The sequence below is a fragment of the Lithobates pipiens genome, unplaced genomic scaffold, assembly GCF_037356315.1.
Source record: "Lithobates pipiens isolate NorthernLeopardFrog02 unplaced genomic scaffold, aLitPip1_a1.2 Scaffold_16, whole genome shotgun sequence".
Lineage (NCBI taxonomy): Eukaryota > Metazoa > Chordata > Amphibia > Anura > Ranidae > Lithobates > Lithobates pipiens.
In genome coordinates, this window is record NW_027507748.1 from 640,675,741 (window position 1) to 640,700,309 (window position 24,569).

The 24,569-nt window shown below is 40.7% G+C and overlaps 1 protein-coding gene across 2 annotated transcripts in view; it reads left to right on the forward strand.

Moving 5' to 3' along the window:
* Positions 1–24,569, forward strand: part of KPNA3 (karyopherin subunit alpha 3) — an 84,943-nt gene that overhangs the window by 36,595 nt on the left and 23,779 nt on the right. Inside the window, exons 2-10 of one of the 2 annotated variants that reach the window (XM_077484284.1) lie at positions 2,920–2,964; positions 6,438–6,527; positions 9,386–9,415; positions 11,309–11,361; positions 12,098–12,193; positions 15,922–16,007; positions 19,675–19,764; positions 20,095–20,264; positions 24,477–24,521. In XM_077484284.1, the coding sequence (XP_077340410.1) occupies positions 2,920–2,964; positions 6,438–6,527; positions 9,386–9,415; positions 11,309–11,361; positions 12,098–12,193; positions 15,922–16,007; positions 19,675–19,764; positions 20,095–20,264; positions 24,477–24,521 (705 nt within the window). The remainder of the gene's footprint in view (positions 1–2,919; positions 2,965–6,437; positions 6,528–9,385; positions 9,416–11,308; positions 11,362–12,097; positions 12,194–15,921; positions 16,008–19,674; positions 19,765–20,094; positions 20,265–24,476; positions 24,522–24,569) is intronic. The other variant, XM_077484285.1, reaches the window with a different exon arrangement.

Here is a 24,569-nt window from a genome sequence, read left to right on the forward strand (position 1 = left end):
TGCAGAATGTATTTTGGGGTGTAATTGGAAGTATGCATATGCTGTGTATGAGAAATAACTTATGACAATTTTGTAAACTAAAAAAAAAAAAAAATTCTTCTTTTTCCCAAGAATTGTGGGAAAAAATTACAACTTCAAAAAATTCACCATGCCTCTTACTAAATACCTTGGACTGTCTACTTTTCAGAAAGGGATCATTTGGGGGGTATTTGTACTTTCCCGACATTTCAGAGCCTCAAGAAATGAGATGGGCCGTCAGTACATCAGATGTGATCAATTTTCAATGATTTGCACCATAGTTTGTAGACACTCTAACTTTCAAAGAGACTAAGGCCTCTTTCACACCGACGTCCCGTTCAGGCCCGCCTGTCAGTTTTTCAGGCGGACCTGAACGGGTGCTCCATAGAGCTCTATGGAGCGTCGGATGTCAGCGGTGACATGTCCGCTGACATCCGACCCGCTCCGATCCGAAAAAGTGTAACGGAGGAAAAAGCTATTTTTCCATCCGTCTACGGATCGGATCGGATGACGACGGGCACTGCGGTCCGTCGTCATCCGATCTCCCATAGGGGAGAGCGGCGCTGTGACAGGTCCGTCCCTGCGCAGTGTGCAGAGACGGAGCTGTCATCTCCCTGCTCAGCGGGGATCGGCGGAGTGATCCCCGCTGAGCAAACGGACATCCACGGGGCGGATCAGAACTGATCCGCCCCGTGTGAAAGGACCCTAAATAATATCCACTAATTTGGTTTATTTTTACCAAAGAGATGTAGCCGTATAAATGTTGGCCCAAATTTATGAACAAAAATGAATTATTTGCAAAATTTTATCATAAAAACGAAAGTGTTCTTTTTATTTTTTTTTTATTTTTATTTTTTTTTATATATTTTCGCTCTTTTTTTCACTTATGTTGCAAAAAATTAAAAACCCAGTAGTGATTAAATACTAAAGGTCGACCGATATATCGGCCGATATTTGCAGTTTTTTAATTAATCAGCATCGGCCGATTGTGCTGATAAAAAAAAAAACGATTTAGAACTACAGCGGGACTTTGAAATGACTTCTGTAATAGAAGTCAGTGTAAGTTGCCTAAGGCTCGGTTCACACAGGGGCGACTTGTCTAGGTGACTTCGCCGCCTGACAAGTCGCGCTCTGTTCTGTACTACGGAACTGTTCTAATAGGAGCGACTCAAGTCGCTCCGACTTAGAAAAAAGGTTCCTCTACTACTTTTGCGGCGACTTCGGGCGACTTGCATTGACTTCTATACAGAAGTCGTTTTGCAAGTCGCCGCTGATCGTGTGCAGGTCGCGGCGCTGCCCACTGTGTGAACCGAGCCTGAGTCATCATAGAAACTTTCCTCCTCTCTGGGCAGGCTGCCAAGAAAAGAACAGAAAGTTACAATGTTTACACTTGAATGAATGAAGTCATCTCTGTGTGTAGAAGTTCTCAGTTTAACCATTTAAAGACTAAATCTTTTCTGACACTTGTTGCTTACAAGTAAAAATCCTGTATTTTCTGCCAGAAAATCACTTAGACCCCCCAAAAAGTATATATATTTTTTTAGCAGAGATCCTAGGGAATAAAATAGCGGTTGTTGCAATATTTTATGTCACACGGCATTTGCACAGAGGTCTTTCAAATGCATTTTTTTGGGAAAAAAATACACCATTTAAAAAATAAAATAAAAACAGTAAAGTTAGCCCATTTTATTTTTTTTCGTCCAAAAGTTTTGACTACCTGTTTTTATTTAATATATATATATATATATATATTTTTTTTTTATCTAAATCATACATACAAGTAAACTGATTGGAGGTTTGTTTTGTTTAATAAATGTTTAAGTGTAAAATTTTCTGTATCACTTATGAAGACTGCTTTCACACTGGAGCGAGCAGGCATTGATGGTAAAACGCAAGTTTTAGCGGCTCTTTACCATCATTTTAGCGGTGCTATTTGGCTGCTAGTGGGGCACATATAACCCAGCTAGCGGCCAAGGAAGAGGTTAAATGCGCCCACGAAGCACTGCTGCCAAATCGCATTGCATGCGCTTCGGCAGTGGTGCCCATTCATATCAATGGGCAGGAGTGGTGGAGGAGTGGTATACACCACTCCAAACGTGCTGCTTGCAGGACTTCTTTTTTTTTTTTAAGATCCTGCCAGCGCATCGCCTCCGTGTGAAAGCACTTGGGGCTTCCACACAGACTGCAGGGGAGCCATTTTGCAGGCACTTTACAGGCGCTATTTTTAGCCCAAAAGCGCCTGAAAAACGCCCCAGTGGGAAAGGTGTGTTAGATCAAGGGGGATTTAAAAAAAAAATAAAAAGGGAAAAAAATAAAATCGGCATCATATATCGGCTATTGGCCGCCATGATTTCTAAATATCGGCATTGGCCAGAGAAAAACCCATATCGGTCGACCTCTATTAAATACCACTAAAAGAAAGCTCTATTTGTATGAAAAAAATGATAATTTTGTTTGGGTACAGTGTTGCATGACTGAGTAACTGGCATTCAAAGTGAGAGCGCTGAAAGCTAAAAATTGGTCTTTTAAGGAAGGAGTATAAATGCCCTGTATTGAAGTGGTTAATGCCGCTTTAAGTCTCTCTCGCCTTTTTCAATTTAACACTACGAAAAATAGAGCTTGTTGGATAAGCAGGGATCCTTGTGTAATGGCTTTATCACAAGGGGGCACTGGATGCTGAGGTTTTTTGCTGTTATAGGCTAAGGATTATGATAACAGGTTGGTGATTGTACCCGCTAGCGTGCCAAAAGTAAAAAAAAAAAAAAAAAGACTTGGGTTGACTACCTGGAACATATAACGCTCAATGTAGTAATCTGATATGAAATATTCAGTTTGTGTCAAAATGTTTTGTTCAGTCGCTTAATTTTTAATCTTTCCCCCCCCCCCTCTCTCTTCTTTTAGACTATGCGAAGACACAGAAATGAAGTGACCGTCGAGCTGCGAAAGGTAAGTCACAAGAACATATGCTACATTGACACAGCTTGCAATCGGATGTCTTTTCCACCCTGTCTATATGTCAGAATGACTGACGGCAGCTTGAATTTGTGAGATTTGGCATCCCTGGTAAAGATAACATTGCTACTAAAAATATCTGATAGGGCTGAGCATACAGTTATTTATAATGCAGTCTCTCATTGCAGTTGGAGGAAGTAACCCTGATGGGCTTTACTTCCTCTTTATTACCCTGCAAAGTAAAAGCATAATGGGCTACTATGCATCGCATAGTAGCCAATTATGTTGCACGTGCCTGCAAACGAAACCCCCGCAGTGTCCCCTGCTGGTGGCCTCGTCAATCTTCACCCCGTGGACTCGGGCTTTGTGACTGGCCGGAGTTGTGTGAGGTCACTCCCGTGCATTCGCCGACAGGCACGGACCCTATAGAAATGGCACAATCGTGCCATTTCTTTAGTGTGCATGCGCTGATTATGTGCAGGTTCAGGAGATCTTTCCAGTACTATTATACTTAAATAAAAGGCTTACCTGTAGGTAAAGTTGGTGTGTAAGGGTTTACAACCACTTTAATTTAACTATTTTGAGAGTCAAACATTAAGTACCTCTAGAAGGTTATTAGGGCTGTTGGCAACTATTTCGCTTAGTGGGGAAAGATTGTAGGAAAACTGTACAAAGCTATCATTTGCTGTCATTCAGTTTTGTGGCAGTAAATGCGCCAGCATCAATTTCACTAGCTATAAACTACCATTGAATTTCAAATGTGTGGGACTTGTGCTTTAGGGTCACACATTGGACACATTGAAAATTGTTTACGTGCCCTTGCATTGAACCTGTGCTGATATATTGATATCAGCGCTGCTCACCGGAGTTGGTGTGGACACTTGGCTACTGAAGAGAGCTTTGGCCCTCTACTAGGTTGCTAGTACTATATTTGTTTAAGTTGCAAGTGACCTTTCTGTTCACATTTCTTACTACAAAAAAATCAACTGCAGTAGTTGTCATTTGGATCACATCATGAGCTACTAGTGTAATTGATATGCATTAACACAGCCTGGACACAAACTATTTACCGGCTCTCTAAGGACCCCTTTGCACTGCCCTCACACTAAACCACAGTGGTTTAGTGTGTGGACAGCTCTCCGTTCAGGCTGCAATGTGCCAGTGGTTGGGGGTGGTGTGATATATTACATGGTTCCCTATTTATTTATTTATTTTCATCTTGTGTCAAATTTATTTGAAGTGCACAAAGTGACAAATCATTGTCGCACTGCTTTACAGTGGTAAACGATACTTTCTTTACAGTGATAAAATTCAGCATGCCTAGAGTGCAGTGTGAACAGGACACATGGAAAACAATTATTTTGTGTCCCAGTGGTGACCTGCATTCATCCAGTGCAGTAAAATGCAGGTTATCACACTGTGTAAACAGGGCCTAAGCAGTTTGTATGCACTTTCATGTGCTTATAGATCTCTAGGCAGGATTTTGTGTTCAGAATTGTTTTATACTTTTTGATGCATAGACAAAAGGACATACTGCATTCTTTCTTTCCATCCAGTCAGTGAGAAGATAATTTCACTGAAAAGTGAGAGACCTAGATATACTTGAAGGCTGAAACAATCGTCAAAAGTACTTTTACTGCTTGTATGTTTTCTATTGCGGAATTAAAGCTAAACTCCTGGTGAAAGGCTATATACTCGGTTGAATTGCATATGTAAACTATTTCATGTGCCAATAAATTTCTGATTCGTTTTAGCTAGACTTGTGATCTAGACATACCAGTAGATGGCATAAGCAGGTCTAGGACCTCTTTACAGACTTTGCAATTCATTTGTTAGAGCGGAGTTCCATGTATGGCTATTCTTGCATAGTTACATCCAACTCTGTCTAAAATAACTATTCATGTGCCATACCTGGCCAATCCCTATGGAAGCTGGAAATCTCTCTCTAGTGCTTTCTGCTGTCTTCTAGGTCCTGTGCTGAGGGGCTGCTAAGTGAACACAGGGGTTCACACACAACCATGGGCACCATTCAGACAACACTTGCTCAATGAATGCAAAGTATTCTGTGAGTGGGTGAGGTGGAGACTGACTTTCCCACCCAGCTTCTCCACACTGTCCAATCGGGTAATTTTGTATTGATTGAGAAGAAAGTTAAGTGTTCTCTGAATAGCGCTTCTGCTGAACAAGCATCTCTGCGTGACATGGGACCCGGAATCTCTCTGCAATTGCTGTATAGCAGTAGCTTCCATGGGCATTCGGCCTAAAAGCTATATTAAAGCGGAACTTCACCCAAAAAGGGTGTAGACTGTAAATTAGGGATACACCAAATGGAAATTTTAGTGCCGAAAATGAACGATGCACTAGGCCAAAAACAGATACTGAAAATGACAGTTTTTAAAGTATTTATATTTTTATATACAATTTGTATTTGACATTTTAATATGAATTTAAATTTCTATGAATTTGTTGGCCATTATTGGCACCTTTTTAGTGCAAGAAAAGCTGAAGAAAAATGCAGTCTGCAACCATCTCTTGTATTATGTCCTCGGTCTCTAACCATCTGTTGTATCATGTGTGCAATCTCTTAAACACACTGCTAATAGTGTTGGCAAAATTTCCATTCGGTGCACCTCTAGCAGACCTGATACAGGAGATGGTCAGAGGCTGCAGACATAATACGGGAGATAGTCAGAGACTGCAGATATGATACAATAGATCAATGCAGCCTCGCCAGTGCCCTTCTGATCAGAGCGGCAATCTCCGTGTGTCACTGAGCTGTATCTGAGTTGCCCGGGTCGCAGTAACAATGTCCCGCCTCCTGTGATCACGTCACACTGATTCAATGCCCCACAATTGGCTCAGTGAGCCGTCTATCACAGGAGGCGGGGTGTTGTTACTGCGGCCAGTGCCATTCAGTTCCATGACACACGGAGATCACCCCTCTGTGGGAGGGAGGGGAGGACTGGGGCGTGTCAGGATGATACTCGCAATGGGTTCCATTTTTGGCTCCATTATCGCCAATATTTTCCTTCCAACAATGTGCCAAAAACACAATTTTCTGCAGGTTTTTTCATTTTTATTTGGCCATCGAAATTTCGGTGTATCCCGACTGTAAATGTGAAGTATAAGAGCAGTGTGCTCATTTGTCACCCTGCTTTCTCTTCCTATCGGCGTGCTCCTGGTCAGCACATTGGATGATTGTGGTGGCTTGTGCTCCTTCAAACTATCCCAGTCTGTGCTGTGATACATAATGTTAAATTTGGTTTCTTGCTCTAGTTGCATTTTAAATTTATGGATTGAAATAAGTTGTATTAGAAATGTAATTTTATCTGCTTGGAGGTCAGCTTTAGTTCTTTAAATACAATGCAGCTCATGTTGGTTCCATTGTTGTATTTGTGCTTCATTGCTGAAGTCCTGATGTCGCTATAGATCTTTGTTAAGTAACCAGTTCCTGTTTACCTTTCCAGAACAAGAGAGATGAACACCTTTTGAAAAAGAGAAATGTTCCACAAGAAGAAAGCTTAGAGGACTCTGATGTTGATGGAGACTTCAAATCTGTACGTCGGCTTATTTGGTTTATTCTCTTCATACTTGATGATGTGTTTTTATTTCTAGGCCGAACTGATTTAAGGCTTTGGATTTTTTATTTTTATTTTTCCTTTTGTTAACCACCTCAATACTTCAGTGTGTGGATAAATAGGAGAGAGATCTTTCTATCTCCCCTAAGGTGGTTATACCGGTATCATGGCTGAAGCTACAAACCTGATCCCAAAACTATTTTCTTTTATTTAAATGTAATTTGAGTGGCTAAATAGAAGCTCAGTCACACTTACAGATGGTGGCAGGGGGGTCACCGGGTTCTACCCTGCCATGAGGAGTCTGGGCCCGATGCGACCTGCTGCATCAGATGCTGTACTGAGTGAGACTCTAAAGTCCGCCTCCCCCCACCCCCCCTCTAATTTCAGAAACCGGAAGCAACAGGGATTTCACCACTTCCAGGTTCAGCTTGATATCTAAGCAGTTACTGGCTTGTAAACCTTCCAATCAAACCAATCTGATCAGATGCTTTGGAGGCCAGATGATAAAGATGGGATCTAATAAAACCCAGCTCTCCACTAAGAAAACCTGTCAGGGCCCATACTATCACTGGGGATGTTGTTCATCACTTGATGATGTAGCTCCCTCAAGTATTTGCACTACACTTGTGAGGTATCGCCGTGAACAGAAGAGCAAGAGTAGTAATTCATTCTAGCACCAAACTTCCTGTGCAACTCTAAAGTGGTAAAGGCCTTTAAAGCGTTGCCCATGAGATTTTTAGTTGCCATAGTTTGTCGCCATTCCATGGACATGTGCATTTTGAAAGCATGACATGTTGGATATCTATTTACTAAGCAGAGCATTTTTTATATTTTGCCAAAAAAATCAGTATTGTGTCTGTGCACTAAAAATCATTAAAGTGTATTTTTTTCCTTAATATTTGGGTTTGATAAACCGCTGTGCGCATAACAAATTGCAACAACCATTTTATTCTCCAGGGCCTCAGCATAAAAACAGTATGTAAAGTTTGGGGGTTCTAAATAATTTCTTAGCAAGCAATGCAGATTTACATGAATGTCAGAGTTGGTCAGTTTTGAAATGGTTATTATATATTTGCTTAAACTTCTCACTCGCACTCACTGCCAGTTATTTCAGTTACCTAAAGCCTTTTTCCTGGCATCTGTTCTTTTTATAGGGTTCACCATTGCTAGCAAAAGAACAGGAGATAATTGGGGCGTTGTAGCAGAGAACCACATGCTAAGAGATTAAACACCTCTACAGTATTTGGGTATAGTTGGAGTGATGAGTGGCTGATGGCCATGAAGCACTGCAGGAGCTATCCTAGTTGACTGCCTCAAAATTAGCTGCTTATCCACTTCCTGCACATGCATTATCCTATTCATTTGCAATTAAAACCTATGCAGCAAAATTTCGGCAGGCTGTGCAGCCACTTGGTCATTGCCTACCAAATGTCATCCATGAGTGCGCTGCTTTATGGATTAGAGTTATTTATTATTTTACAGTATTTATATAGCGCGCCAACAGTTTGCGCAGCACTTTACGACATGAGGGCAGACAGTACAGTTCAAATTCAATACAGGAGCAATCAGAGGGCCCTGCTGATTAGAACTTGCTTTCTTGGAGGGTCAAGTGAAACAAAAGGTAATAACTGTGTGGGATGAACTGATGGAAATAAATTAAATTAGTTGTTAGGTGTGGGTAGGATAGGCTTCTCTGAGTAGGAGTGTTTTCAGGGATCGTCTGAAAGCTAATAGAGTAGGAGATAATTGTACAGGTTGGGGTAAGGAGCTCTGTAGGCTTGGAGAGGCTCTGGAAAAGTCCTGAAGGTGAGCAAAGGAGGAGGTGATGCGGGAGCTGGAGAGCGAGGAACAAAGAGAATGATTAGGTTGGTATTTTGAGACTAGGCTAGTGATGTAACTGGGGGCTAAATTGTGGATGGTTTTGTTAGTATTTTAAATTTAATTTGTTGTGGGAGCCAGTATAGGGATTGACAGAGAGGGGTAGCAGACACAGAGTGATTGGTAAGGTGGATGAGTCTGGCAGCAGCATTAATGATGGATTGAAGGGGGAACAGACTATGTAGAGGTAAGCCAATGAGTAGGGAGTTGCAGTAGTCGAGGCGAGAGATGATCAGCGAGTGAATTAAGAGCTTAGTTGTGTCGTTGGTTAGAAAAGGGCATATTTTGGAGATGTTGCGTAGCTTGAGGCGGCAAGATTTGGACAGTGATTGGAAGTGGGGATTAAGAGTTCAGAGTCCAGGATTACACCTAGGACCTTGGCATGTGAGGATGGGCTGATAGTTGTGCCATCCATTTTTGACAGAGATCAGGGAAAGGGGCATGTGGTGGAGGAAAAATTCTAAGTTTGGTTTTGGATAGATTGAGGAAGTGGGGTGACATCCAGACTGATATCTGTTTAGTAAATTAGTGATACTTGAGGAGATGGCGGCAGTGAGCTGAGTGGTAGAGAAACGGATTTGGGTGTTGTCAGCGTAGAGGTCGTATTTGTAGCCATGGGAGGCTATGAGCTGACCCAGGGAGGAGGTGTAGAGAAAATAGAGGCCCATGAACAGAACCTTGGGGAACCCCAGCAGGGAGAGGAGAAAGAATAGTAACGCTAAAGTAGGAAGAGAACCAGTGAAGAGTACAGTCATGGAGGCCAGTGGTGTGGAGTTTTTGGATGAGGGGGTGCTCAACCGTATCAAAGGTAGCAGAAAGGTCCAAGAGTAGGAGTACGGAATAGTGTCCATTGGTTTTGGCCGTTGGTAAATAGTTTTAGGAAAGCGGTGAATTAATTCAATAGGTAACAAATTTACGTTTTATTCAAACTAATGTAACTTTTTATCCTTTCTTTGCAGCAAAACGTAACACTAGAAGCAATACTACAGGTATGTGCAATTTTTTTTTTCTTCCTTTTTTAGATGTATTTTTTATTTATTTTACTTTTTTTTTTTTTTTTTTTTTTTTTAAACACTACTTGAAGCTATATAACCTAGTTTAACAGTGTTGACAACACATACATGTAGTGGTGTATATACAAGGATATGCATCTGAAGATAAAGCTCAGAGACTCTCCTCTGCCTGGCAGGCATTAAAAGTGGAAGAATTTTGTTTGTTGCATATGCCTACTCTAGTGATTGGTGTAGATTACTGTACATTTCTGATGGCCTTGATGCTAGTCTAGTTGCTGAATCTTTTAATGTTAATCCCACCCTTTCCTATACTTTATCCACCCTCTGATGCTTTAGTCTTTATCCAGCAATCTTACCACCTAGATGGACTTGGATGAAGCAGAATGGAGATGAGCTAGCTGGGTCCATGTCAGCGTTAACATCACTAGAATAGGGCTAAACATAAAGTATAGGTCCAGGCTGTCTGCAGTCAGAGGGTTAGGGGGCTTTTTTTAAAGGCAAATTTGTCCTTTTAAAGGGGCAATTCTCAACCAGGGTGCCGTGTAGCCTAATTTAGATTCAGTTACAACTAAGAGCAGCAGTTTCCAACTGTTTAAATATACGAACGTATTACTTTTATAAGTTTTAGAGCACCATGGGTATTTTTGTAACTGAACACTTGCTAATTGGAAGCCATGACAATATTTAGAAGGGTTATCGCCATTCTTTGAAAACTGATTCAAATTAGCTGTTCTGTTATGCATTACAATAGTAACACAGTGTAAGCGAAGATTATACAAATTCTCAGTTTTATTAATGTGATTAGCTTCTCTTACAAGTGTGTTCCATTAATTCTCCCTCTGTGAAAGACTGGCCAGTGATGGTAGTGGTCTTTGGTGGCCTGCTTGATGAATTTCCTGAATTATCTTATACTTACATTCAGGCAAGGACACCAGGCAAAGACCCAACACTCACTGTCATCTAGCAGCCAACAGACAAAGGAAAATCTCCAGTCCCTGTTGAATTTTGAGGCTGTATTGTCCAAGACTGCATTTGTTTGCCACCATGCCTTTAGTATTTCTGTAGTAAGATATATGGAAGCTGTCATTGTTGATTTTGTTTGCTCAGCTGAGTCACTGGTTGAGAACAAGCATGCCACAAGTGAAGTCAGCAGCTAATCTAATGTTACTGAAGTTCCTGGATCGACATTACAGGAGAAGTCGTCTGCATTAATGGTCTACATGTTTGTTGCAGTTTAGGCAGAGGTGCATGCTAAATTGTAGTATCTAACCCCAAAAGTGTAATCTTGCAGCTTACCAGTCCTTGGTTTTGGTGACTGCCTTAGTTTTTCTTTTTCTTTTTTCTTTATCTCTTCCCCCATTTCCCCTACTGATCTCCCAGTAACATCCTGTTTTAGGGTGCTAATGTTAATTTACCCTAATATATTAGAAAAATGTGACAGAACAACAAAAACATCCCCCTTTCCTCTTCATAACATAGAGGGGTGGGGTTCTGGAGTCCTCAGAGATGACTAGGAACAATGTAAAAAGGAAGTTATCATTTGACAAGATTTCTGGTGCGATTGGCAGGTACTTCTTTTCACTTATCAAATATGTATAAAAGGCTTTTAATGGTGTCTTAAACAAGAGACCAAATAAGAGAAGTTAAAATTGTTTTACAAAATATATCCACATAGGATCCATATCTGCTGACTGAAAAAACGCTTAGTATGTTACCATAAAAATATGCATTCGTGTCTAGTTTAAACATTAAACTTCAGTGCTATGAATGATTATTGAAACGCTTGCACTACAATAGCTCATATTGTTCTTACAGGAACCTTTGTCCAAATTCCTACACTTAAGACTTTTATTTTATTTATTTTTTTAGAATGCAACCAGTGATAATCCCACAACCCAACTCAGCGCTGTACAGGCGGCAAGGTAATGCATGCCACATTTTGCTCCATTTTGTATTTGTTGATAAAGGCTTATTACACCTCTGGAACCATGTTTCATGTTGCTCCAATATTTAGGATATGACATGTATATGGTAACATTCCTTAGCCCCCCGCCCTTAAACTGTGCTCTCCCATCCATCCCACTTTAAAGGATAAGTTCACATTTTGTAACATGTTACACCCAAATCAGGGTGTAACATACGAACGGATCGTCCCACGCTCTGACATCTAGCATCTCACCTTTACTTTCAGTTTTAGGAGGCCAAGAATTTGATATACTTGTTGAAATGAGTTAAAATCATTGCATTGATAACTAGAAGGCACTTTTGATATTATTATTATTATTATTATTATTATTATTATTATTATTTCTTAATCTTCCTGAAATTTAAGTCACTTGAAACTGGGAGATTTAAACTGGAGATGACAGAATGCTATGGTTGGAAGGTGATAGTCAACAGAATTTCCAACAATGTGACATTCACTGTAGGTGTATCTTCCTGATGCAAGTCATATTTGGTGTTTATCAACATGGCTGGCATTGGTGAGTTAAGGATACGGACAAGACAAAAAATAATCTTTATATCTAATGTGCCAATATATATATATATATATATATATATATATATATATATATATAATTTTACAGACCACGCACAAGAACATGGTCTCTAAAACATTCACACACTGATCATTTTCTGTACAATGTTCTGTTGCAGAAAGCTGTTATCCAGTGACAGAAATCCCCCCATTGATGACCTCATAAAATCCGGAATTCTGCCCATATTGGTGAAATGTTTAGAGGCAGATGATAAGTGAGTATAAAAAGTTTTTCACCTCTTGTGTGTAGTATAGCTTGAATTCCCGTAATGGAACCTTTCCCTGTATTTTCTGCTATATTTTCTATGCTGTGACAAATAAAATGTGACGCACGAACACACACACCCCTGATTGATCTTTTGTTTGGACACTCTAGTGTACAGTTTCATGTAGAGTTTTGAAAAAAAGTGTCAGTTTCAGTAGTGTCTTATTAGAGGCTCTTGTATGCTCTGTTATGCCGTGTACACACAGTCAGATTTTCCTGCAGAAAAAGTCAGACGGAATTTTTTCATCGGATATTTTGTTCGTGTGTATGCCTCATCAGGCTTTCTTTTTCCGAAAATTCTTACGGACCTAGAAATAGAACATGTTTTAAATCTTTCTGATGGAATCGATTCCTATCGGGAAAACCGTTCGTCTGTATGCTGTTCCGACGGACCAAAAAAAACGCAAGGGAGGCTACTGGCGTGATCGTGTTTAGGCAAGACCCATTTTAGCGGAACTCCGCGGACAAACCGGCAGAGTTTATTCTGACGGGGGAAAAAAACGGTCATGTGTACGCTGCATAAGTGCAAGGGTCATGAACGCACAAAGTATCGATGGTTTAGATCCAGCTTGGATCTAAAGAATAATGAACAATTCATCAATGTAATTTGAGGAAAGAGTTTTCCTTTTTTAAATAATAAAAGAATATTGGAATAGCAGGCATAGCAAGATACATACTATTGCCTTGATAAAATTGGGCTCTGAAAGCCCTGCACTGTATGCATTGTAACAAGTGAGTAGTTCATACCAGTGCCCTGTATCATTTATAGTTGATTACATAATATACAGTTGTGCTCATAAGTTTACATACCCTGGCAGAGTTTAATTTCTTGGCCATTTTTCAGACTATAAATAACACAAACTTTTCTTTCACTCATGGTTAGTTTTCGTCTGAATCCGTTTATTAGTCAGCTGTGTTTACTCTTTTTTTTTTTTTTTTTTTTTTTTAATCATAATCACAAGAGAAACTACTCAAATGACCCTGATCAAAAGTTTACACACCCCAGTTCTTAATACCGTGCATTGCCCCCTTTAACATCAATGATAGCTTGAAGTCTTTTGTGGTATTTGTGAATGAGGCTCTTTATCTTCTCAGATGGTAAAGCTGCCCATTCCTCTTGGGGAAAAAAGCCTCCAGTTCCTGTAAATTCTTGGGCTGTCTTGCATGAACTGCACGTTTTGAGATCTCCCCAGAGTGGCTCAATGATATTGAGGTCAGGAGACTGAGATGGCCACTCCAGAACCTTCACTTTTTTCTGCTGTAGCCAATGACAGGTCAACTTTGCCTTGTATTTTGGATCATTGTCATGTTGGAATGTCCAAGTACATCCCATGCACAGCTTCCTGGCTGATCAATGCAAATGTTCCTCCAGTATTTGATAACATACTGCATTCATCTTTCCATCAATTTTGACCAAATTTCCTGTGCCTTTTTTAGCTCGCACATCCCCAAAACATCAGCGACTCACCTCCGTGTTTCACAGTAGAAATGGTGTACCTTTTTAATCATAGGCCTTATTGACCCCCTCCAAATGTAGTGTTTATGGTTGTGACCAAAAAGCTCACTTTTGGTTTCATCACTGCAAATGACTTTGTGCCACAAGGTTTGAGGTTTGTCTCTGTACTATTGTATTGTAAGCAGGATACTTTGGCATTTGCATAGTAATGGCTTTCCTCTGGCGACTCGACCATGCAGCCAATCTGTCTTCAAGTGCCTCCTTATTGTGCGTCTTGAAACGGCCACACCAAAGGTTTTCAGAGAGTCCTCTATTTCACTTGAAGTTATTTGTTCGGTATGCACTACCTGACCGTGGTTTGGTTTCAACAGAACCCCCTCATTTTCCACTTCTTGGTTAGAGTTAAAAAAAACTGCGGATTTGGCATTTTCAATTCCTTGGATATCTTTTTTATATGCCTTTTTTTTTTTTTTTCCTGCAGATCCTTTGACAATTATTTTGCTTTCCCCATGACTCAGAATTCAGAAACGCTTGTATAGCACTGGATGAAAGATGCAAGGGTCTGTCAGGAGTCCAGAAACTATTATATATATATATATATATATATATATATATATATATATATATATATATATATATATATATATATATATATATATATACACACACAAACAGATCACAGGTGAGAATGGTTACCTTTAATAGCCATTCAAACCGCTTTTGTGTCAACTTGTTTGCATGTTAGGCCAAAATTACCAGAGTGTCAACTTTTGAACCAGGTAATTTGGGTAGTTTCTCTTGTGAGTATGAGTTAAACACAGTTGATGATAAATGGCTCCAGCCAAACACTACCCATGAGTGAAATATGTTTATCATTCATATACTTGAAAAATGGCCAGGAAATCATAAATTCTGCCAGGGTATGAAAACTTAGAAGCACAACTGTATATAATGTAACTTTGTAGACCACATTCTCGCATTCATGTGTAAAGAAACACAATGAGAATATGGCGATGAATCACGTTGATCCTTAGTCTGCATATCTGTTCTGGGTCCGTGATTTAGAGTTCCTTAACCGCTTGCCGACTGCCGATGTACGTCCCTACTTTGGGAGTGGATATCATTGTTATGGCAGCAGCTAGCAGCCATAACCCTGGTATCCCCGAGTTCGGCCGGCGGTCGGCTACAAGATAAAAATGGTCTCTGGCGGATTCGCTGTGCGATCTGGTGCCCTCTGCTGCTTACCGGAGCAGTAGACAGCGGTGGAGGCAATCTCATCCTCTCACTTGCTATGCATGGAGACAAGTGAGGGTAAAATGGCCCCCACCCGTCTCCTTGAAACTGCAAGGCAGAAGCGATGTCAAAACGTCACTTACGCCCACACGTCTTAAAGGCACATTTTTTTCAAATGACAAGTTTTTTTTTATTATTGCATTTAAGTTCAAATGGGAGATATGAGGACTTTTTGACCCCAGATCTCACATTTTAAGAGGTCCTGTCATGCTTTTCTCTATTACAAGGGATGTTTACATTCCTTGTAATAGTAATAAAAGTGACACTTTTTATTTTTACACGGTTAAAAAAAAAAAAAAAAAAAAAATCAAGTAATATAAGAAAGAAAAAAGTTTAAAACGCCCCGTCCCGACAAGCTCGTGTGCAGAAAGCGTATGAAAACGGGGGTCAAACCACACTTATTGCCGCAATCGTTAAAGCGAGAGCAATAATTCTAGCTCTAGGCCTTCTCTGTAACTCAAAACATGCAAGCTGTAAACATCGCCTATGGTGATTTTTGAGGGTAAAAGTTTGACGCCATTCTATGAGTGGACGCAATTTTGAAGCATGACATGTTGGGTATCAATTTTACTTGGCGTATTATCTTTCACAATATAAAAATGGGCTAACTACCGCTTTTTTTTTTTTATTCAAAAAAGTGCATTTTTCCCAAAAAGTGCTCTTGTAAGACCGCTGTGCAAACATATGTTTGGGGTTTCTAAGTAATTTTCTAGCCAAAAAAACAGTTTTAAACGTGTAAACACCAAAATCTTAAAACGAGACTAGTCCTTAAGTGGTTAAGGTCAGAGCAAGCATACTGGCTTGGCAACTAGTCATTTTTTAAAGTTATTCATCAGCAAGCACCCCCCTCCTATTTCTCTAATGACAGGCTTACCTTTTGAGATATTTGATATCGAACAAAATTAAAAACTTTAAATCTTGTGTTTCAGTCCTTCTTTACAGTTTGAAGCTGCCTGGGCATTAACTAATATAGCATCAGGGACGTCGGCACAAACTCAAGCAGTGGTCCAGTCCAGTAAGTGTTTCCTTTTTGCCTCTTAAATTCTAGTATGTAAAAAGATTGTAATATATTTTCTATGTTCGGAACAAAAAGTGCGTGTAATAATTTGTGTATCTCACTCTCACACCAATCAGCCATAACTTTAGTGTTACTAAAATCAGACTGTATTTGCAGTTTTGTCACGTTTTTGGGTTGTGTTCGATATGTGCAAAGAGTGATCACACAAATACTTAAGTATAACATTTATTAAAAGTAATTACAGATAAGGAAAATATCGTTACTACTTTAACTAGCGTTTAAGCTTTTTCTCCCACCATGGGTCCCCCCATTAAATGGCATGGCACAAGTAATCAGAACCAGACACTTGCCTCATGGCCATTCTGGGTGAGACTAAACTCGTATAGGATTTGGCTGTGGTAATATATAAATTGGAAAGCCCACCCCAGCCAACTTCCTTGGCTTCCAAGGACTTGACCAGTTAACAATAAAATTTCTTTGGTATACGGTAAAGCTATGCTTATGTTATATTATATGGCTCTTTGACCAGGATGAGGAGACCTAGAATTCATTAATAAGCCACAATATGAACCAACAAAAATATTCAGTTTCCCCATCAGCAGTAAAGCATGCTTGTTGCATACTCGCTGTGGGACCAAAGGAGTTAATCCTCTGCATGGTGTATAAATGCTGTGTTGATCGGCCTCTCTGATCCTCCACTTCTATAACTGGCTCCAACTCCTCTTGTGCTAGAACCGAACCTTAAGAGTTAGGCTACACATGCTTCGTTTTGTATATTGCTAGTTTTTTTTTCGTTTTTTTTTCTTTGGAGGGTGCATGTAATCGGCACAGGGCTAATCTGCACTGTCCCTACAGAGGATCAGGTGAGAGAGAAAACTCCTCTTACAAGCTTTAAAGAGGAAATAAACCCTGATGAGTTCACTTCCTCTTTCATTCCCTGCAAAAGGTAAAGCATAATGGTCCATTATGTGTCACTTACCTGACACAGGAGCCAGCAATGTCACCGCTGTCCCCTGTAGTCCGGAGCGTCCATCTTCTCGGTGGTCATCGCGGCTTCGCTGCTGTCATTCGGCGAAGCCGCCACTCCCGCACATGCACGCGGCATATCACAGTTGACGGGTGCCGTGCTCAGTGCGCCTGCGCGCCGCTGTCTACGGCGCATGTGACGTAGACAGCGGTGCCTGTCTTTCGGCAAATATCTCCTAAACCGTGTAGGTTTAGGAGATATTTCTTGGTCCTACAGGTAAGCCTTAATCTAGGGTCAAAGTGTGTTGTAAGGGTTTACAATCAGAGACTGACGCAAGTCACAAGATTACTATATACTGCTGATGAGAAAAGGTATATAGGATTTTTTGTTACTAAAATAATTGCATTTCCATGTTCTGTGTACTATGGGAGACCAGATATAGTGAATGCAGGGTGCTAGGTTTAGTAACACTTTAATGAACACTGACTGGTTAAGTTCCATAATGGCATTGTTTTTTGGATAGCATAAGTTTAAACAATGATGGTGTGTGGGTTTTTTTTTTCCATTTTTGTTTTTAGCGGACACCATAGTAACCCCAAAACAACTTTAACACCTTCACCTGGATACAGCAAAAGTTGCAATATATGATGTTAGTTTTATTTGGCATATACACAGATCAGCCATAACCTTGACCATTGACAGGTTACGTGAATAACACTGATTATCTCATTACAATGGCATCTGAAAGTCTGTGGGATATATTGGGCAACAAGTATACCTGTACATGTCCCTGAATTTGATGTGTTCATAGCAGAAAAAGAGCATTGCTGTTTGAGTTTGGGGCTGTGTAGCCACAGACTGGCCAGGATGCCAATGCTGATCAGTGTCCACACCCAAAAGTACCTAGAGTGGCCATGTGCGCATCAGAACTAGACAAGAGCAATAGAAGGTGACCTGATCCAATTAATCGTGTTTTGTTTTAAATCATGGGGATGGCTGGGTGTGTACATTTACCTGGGAAAGAGATGGCACCAGGATGCAGTATGAGAAGGCAAGCCAGCACAATGTGATGCTTTGGGCAATGTTCTGCTGAGAAACCTTAAAGAGGAAGTAAACCCTGAGTTTACTTCCTCTTTCATTCCCTGTAAAGGCAAAGCATAATGGACTACTATGCATCGCATAGTAGTCCATTATGTGTCACTTACCTGACACAGGAGCCAGCGAAGTCACCGCTGTCCCCTGTAGTTCCGAGCGTCCATCTTCTTGGTGGGTCTCCGTGGGTCTCGCTGCTCCGGCACTGTGATTCACCGGAGCAGCGATGACGTCACTCCCGCACATGCGCACGGGAGCCGAGACTTGTGGCATTGCCGTCATAGACGATGCGCGCCGTAGATAGCGGTGCCCGTCTTCGGGCAAATATCTCCTAAACCATATAGGTTTGGGAGATATTTATTGGATCTACAGGTAAGCCTTAATCTAGGCTTACCTGTAGGTCAAAGTGGTTTGTAAGGGTTTACAACCACTTTAATCCTGCCATTCATGTGGATTTACTATTACTTTACAATTACATTACTTTGACACGTACCACCTACCTAAACATTGTTGCTGACCAAGTAACCCCTTCAAGGAAATAATATTCCTTGATGATGGTGGCCTCTTTCAGCAGGAGAAAGCACTCCACCACACTGCAAAAATAGTTCAAGACTGGTTTGAGGAGAAGAACAAATGTTAGGTGTTTACTTGGCCTTCAAATTCTCCAAATCTCAATCCAGTCGAGCATCTGTGGGATGTACTGAAAAAACAAGTCTGATCCACAAAAGCCCTACTTAACAACTTGCAGAAATGTAAAGGATCTGCTACTGATGGCTTGGTGCCAGATAGCATAGCTTCAGAGGTCTAGTGGCGTTCATGTTGCAGTGGGTCAGGGTTGTTTTTGTGGCAAAAGGGGATCCTACTCAATATTAGGTGTGTAGCCCTAAAAGTATGGCTGATCAGTGTATATTTATATTATTCCTGTAATTATGAAATGCTGCATTTTTGCAGTTCTTGGCCACAGTGCTGTGAATATCCTGATCTGCTTTATTCAGGTCTTTTGACAACAAACACAGCTGAAGATGTCAAAGGGACACCCCCCCCCCCCCCCCCGTCTCCTCGCTCATAAAGCCTTGTCTGGATTTTCAAGCTAGTAGGCTTTGCAAGCACTGTCGCAGAAGCACTCTGTTAAATGTTTGTTTAAAATCGGATATCAAACATCAGTGTATAAACTTGTAAAAGGCACACTGGTTTGTACTTCTGCCTTGCAGTGCTGAGGTCCTGCATTTGAATCCTGCTCAGGACAGTACCTGCATAGCGTCTGCATGTCCTCCCTGGGCTTGTGTGGGGTTACTCTGGGTACTCTGGTTTCCTTCCACATGCAAAAGACTTGCTGATGGTATAATTGGCTCCTAGATAAATTAGTCCTGGTATGTTTTGTGTATGCATGTATGGTCAGGACCTTAGTCTGTAAGCTCCTTGAGGACGGGAACTGATATATGCATGTATACAAATACTGTGTAAATTGTTGTTGGTATGTAAATGCTGGCTTTCCTTTTAAATGCTGTACTTCGGAAAGTAAAACTGTTACCAGTGATTTAACTGTTGTCTAGAATGACAAGTTTAGTCTGTTGTCTATAAACCCTTCTATTCTTGCTTCTTGAGCAGATGCTGTTCCCCTGTTTCTGAGACTCCTTCATTCCGTGCATCAAAATGTCTGTGAACAAGCAGTGTGGGCACTTGGAAATATTATCGGTAAGAAATCATTCTTGGTAGACAGTATGGGACAGTGTGGTCATGTTATAAATTGGGAGTTGTAGAAATTCTTATTGATCGGTCAACAAATCTTTGTTCTTTTAATACTATAATAAAAGGGAAAGCAAATACATTGATTGGGCAATGTATCTTTTTAAATTGCTATTATATATTTCATGTCTCTAAGATTTAAACTTTAGCTGCTGAAATAGTTCACAGCACTTCTTCAAGACAAAATAATTCTACTCATGCATACATTTCAAGGTCACCCTTTTTTTTATTTTTTTCCATCTTTAATGCAATTTCTTTTGAACCCTTTCATTTCTGTAGGTGATGGTCCACAGTGTAGAGATTATGTCATCTCACTTGGAGTTGTTAAACCGCTCTTGTCCTTCATCAACCCTTCCATCCCCATCACTTTCCTTCGGAACGTCACATGGGTCATTGTCAATCTGTGCAGGAATAAGGACCCTCCGCCACCCATGGAGACTGTACAGGAGGTAAAAAAGATGAATCGTGGTGATGTGAACTTTGCTGTGTACAATGACCATTTGAAATGCGCTTGAGTAGCTTTTGTAGAAGTAGAGAAAATCTCTACTGGAGTTCAGAAAACATACTGTACCGGTTATAAAAGAAGCCAGGTAGGCTGCCGTTGCTGAGCTCTGCTTTTGAAACTGAAATTTGCCTGGCTGTCATGTTGACCATATTTGAATATTTCTGAATTAGAAACCTAGAATAGTTATGTAAATAACGTCGTCTTGACACGCTTAAATTTCCTGATCTGCATTATTTATTTCCAGTTTGAAAAACAGTAAGTATAAAAACTTATAAGATCAGCATAAAAAACACAATGAAAAACTGTTTCTTTTACTGCAAGTTTACTTTAAAATCAACAAAAATACACATTGATATTCACACAGGTATTAGTAACGACCTAAAAGCCAACAGTTCGCAAAAAAGGGAAGTACAATAATAAATGTGAAATTTAACAAAGGGGTTTATAGCCCCTAGCTGAGGCTCTCCCTTAACTAGGTCATCCCCCAGCACTCTGTTTCAAGCATTCCACCATTCATTTAATATGTAAGTGAACATGTTGCCAGGTCTGACTGCATGTGTCACTGACTCAACAAGAGAGCCTTTTCCCCATTACATAAAAAAGGAAGATGTTAACACAGGACCTGTAGTAGGAGAATGGCATGATAGAGGACAGGGCTGGATCTATAAATACATTGGTACAGCATGAAAAAAAGAAGCAAAGGGGGAAAAATGCCTAATTTCTCATTGGGAGTGTGAAGTTCCTCTTTAAGGCTGCATTTGTTTTAAGTTTTCTGAATGAGTGTTGAAATGGTTTTGCTTTTACTCTACCTCCCATGAGAGGACTTACTCATTACTCTTTTAAGATCAAGGGGAAATCATGACTAATCTGTTCTATATTTACTGCCTAATGGAATTATCACACTAAAATGTACTTGCATGTAGAGCTTGTAAAGATTTTACTAACTTGTCAGTCCTGAAGGGCTTCTTGTCAACATGAGGCACGGAGCAGAGGATAAAACCAGGAGCTGTGGGCATAGATCGAGTGGGAGGGAGTGGATATCTTGGGCATTGCTGATTGCTGTGATAGATGTTTTCAAGCTGTCTTTAAGCAAAAGTTCACACTGACAGGAATTCCTGCATGTCAGTCGGGGTCAATTTCCGAGACATCTGTTTGGGTTGCTGCACAGATGTCTTTGGAAATGACACCTCGAAGTCGCCAAAAGTAGTACAGAAATGACTTGGGAATCTGTGCCGTTGCTGCCGATTTGGCATACGATTTGTCAAATCGTTCCAATGTGAACCAGGGCTAAAACGGATCTGTATGTTGAGCAGTAATTCTGTTGCTGACAAGATCGAAAGGAAAGTTTGAAATTGACTATTATTTGCAGGGTGAACGTTCATATTTGAGATGCATTCTATAATATGCCACCGTCCTTTGATGTTTCAATAAAGCACCAAATCGCAGTGGCACATTATTGGGCCTTATTTCTTGAAATTGATCCTCCGTAGTTGCATCCATTAAGCTTGTATTTTAAAGTGGTTCAGAAGGCAGGTGGTTTTCTATCTTTATGAACTCTTCGTTAACTACTGCCCGCCATATAGCAAAATGACGGCGGTAAAGTGGTTGCGATATCCTGACCAGACGTCATGACGTCAGGATATCAAGCTGCTGCGCGATGATCATTGTTGACGTGTGTCAGTCTGACACTGTAACTTTGATCTAGGTAAAGGGTCTCTGACAGACTTTACCACGTCCAATCACGGCTGATGAGGATGTAAACAGGAAGAGCCGTTGATGAGCTTTTCCTCACTCGTGTCCGACAGATACGAGTAAAGCAGAGCGATCGGCTGCTTTCCTGAAGGGTGGAGTGTGCTGATCGTTGCCGCAGCCCCCCCTCAGATGCCCGCCCAGGACCTCCAGGATTCTGCCTGGACCACCAGGTATGCCACCCTAGACAACCAGGCAGCTGCCAATCTGTCCATGAAAAATGCCATCCAGTGCCGCCATTGATGCTTCTCAGTGAAAGCTATCAATGTCCATCACTGTTTCCTTGCAGTGCCACCCATAAGTACTGATCAATGCAGCCTTTAGTGTCTGTCAGTGCTGCCTTATCAGTGCCCATCAGTGAAGGAGAAAAAACGTATTTACAAAATTTTATAACAAAAACCAAGAAAACGTTTTTTGTTTTCCAAATTTTAAGGTCTTTTTTTTTTTTTTTTTTTTTATTCGTTTAGCAATCAAATGATAAAAATTTAGTTTGGATACAGTATAGCATGACCATGCAAATGTCATTTAAAGTGACAGCACTCAAAGCTGAAAATTGGCCTGGGCAGGAAGGCGCAAAAGTGCCCTGTATTGAAGTGGTTAAGGGAAAAACATTTTTTACATGCAGCAGCCCCCTCCTCATACTTGTGAGCCCTATCTTGATCTAGTGCTGTGCCCAAGAGCAGTGGCACCTTTCTCCTTCCCTTCTCACTGGACTTAGTGGGAGCCAGTGGCTCCTGCTTGTGTCAATCAAATGCAGTGATGAGGGAGCTGAGGGGGAGGGGGGGGGGGAATTAATAGATGTGCACTGTGCAGGATCGAGCCCACACGAATGCTCCCATAGCAAGTTTCTTGCTATGGGGGCACACGACGGGGAGAAACCAGGAGTGCCAGTGGGGACCCCAGAAGAGGATAATCTAGGCACAGAGCAGGTAAGTATAACAATATATATTAAAAAAAAGTCAGCCTTTACAACCATTTCAAGCCATTTTATTTAAAAAAAGAAAAAAAAGTTACTTCTCTATGTGAAGCTTGTCTGCTTTTGTGGCAGGCATGATATACTGAATTTCTAGTCTTGTGTAGAACAGTGATGGCTAACCTTGGCACCCCAGATGCTTGGCAATTACATTTCCCATGATGCTCGACTATACTGCAGAGTGCATGAGTATCATGGGAAATGTAGTTCCAGAACACCTGGGGTGCCAAGGTGCGCTATCACTGGTGTAGAAGGTTACTGACTAATGAGCAAACTGGCCTTCTGATGACCTAATTCTGTGCAGCTGATTCATGCTGCTGAATGACACAGCAATGCCAGTTTCCCTGCTAAGACTAAGGCCTAGTTTGGACCATAGTCTTAGAGAGCAAAGTCCCACATGTCCAACCTGGATAAAGGGCCTTTGTAGATTACAGGCAATCCCTGGGTTACAAACATGATAGGTGCTGTAGGTTTGTTCTTTTGTTGAATTTGTATGCAAGGTACATATTTATTTTTTTAAGTTTTGGACTGATGGCACAGGGAAGGGATGACACCCCAGTAATGTTTGTTTTTGCAGTCTGTGCTCCTGTTCAGAAAATTTCACCTCACTTTCTGTCCCTGTGACAATTGGATTTTGAAAATGTTGGGTTGTTGTGGAAACAAGGATTGGTGATACAGCTTCAGTGGAGACATCTTTCTCCCATGATAACTCTTACAGGAGTGCATTTCCCATCCTAGGGGTAGATTTCCTCTCCCTTCCTGTTGTCTCCCTTTGTTTGCAAGCAAGTCAGTGAAGCTGTTTATTGCTCCCATACCTCTTTTTGCAGTACACTGCTCATGGTAACACTGTCTAAACTACACAAGCACGCTGTACACTCGATGCATTTTATGCTACCTCGAAGGACATGCTTTGGCATCCATTTTTACATTCTGATGAGATTTAACATTAAATTCATTGGCAGGTGTATTTGCCCTGCAGTAGACCTCCTTCTAACCTGTATTTGACATGCTTCAAGTAAGCTTTGCATAATTATAGACTTGTATGGAAATGCAAAACCCATCTGATTCATACATGAGTCCACTGCAGACCCTTGGCATGACAGCTTTTGTTCCGACAGCGCCTACTGTACGTATGTTTTGGCCAAGATTATGGCAATTCTGTCTCTATGGGGAAATGTTCTGCTTACATACTGAATATCCAAGTGCATTATATGCAAGTATATCTCAAAGGGGCAGAAGCAACTTTCCTTGTGTCCAGACTTCTACAGGCATGGTCTGTACTCTTGAGATCTGCTGTGGACGCCATAAGAAAAGGATTGCGTTAGAACAAATTAACCAGTTTGTCCAAATTTTATTTAAATTGATTTAATGTCTTTTTTTTTTTTTTTCTCGCTACTGTCTGAGATTTAAGTTTTTTTGTTTTTCTCTTCCTAGATTTTGCCTGCTTTATGTGTCCTAATCTACCATACAGATATTAATGTAAGTATGGTAAATGTTTCAGTTTTAAAATGTGACAAATTAATGTGT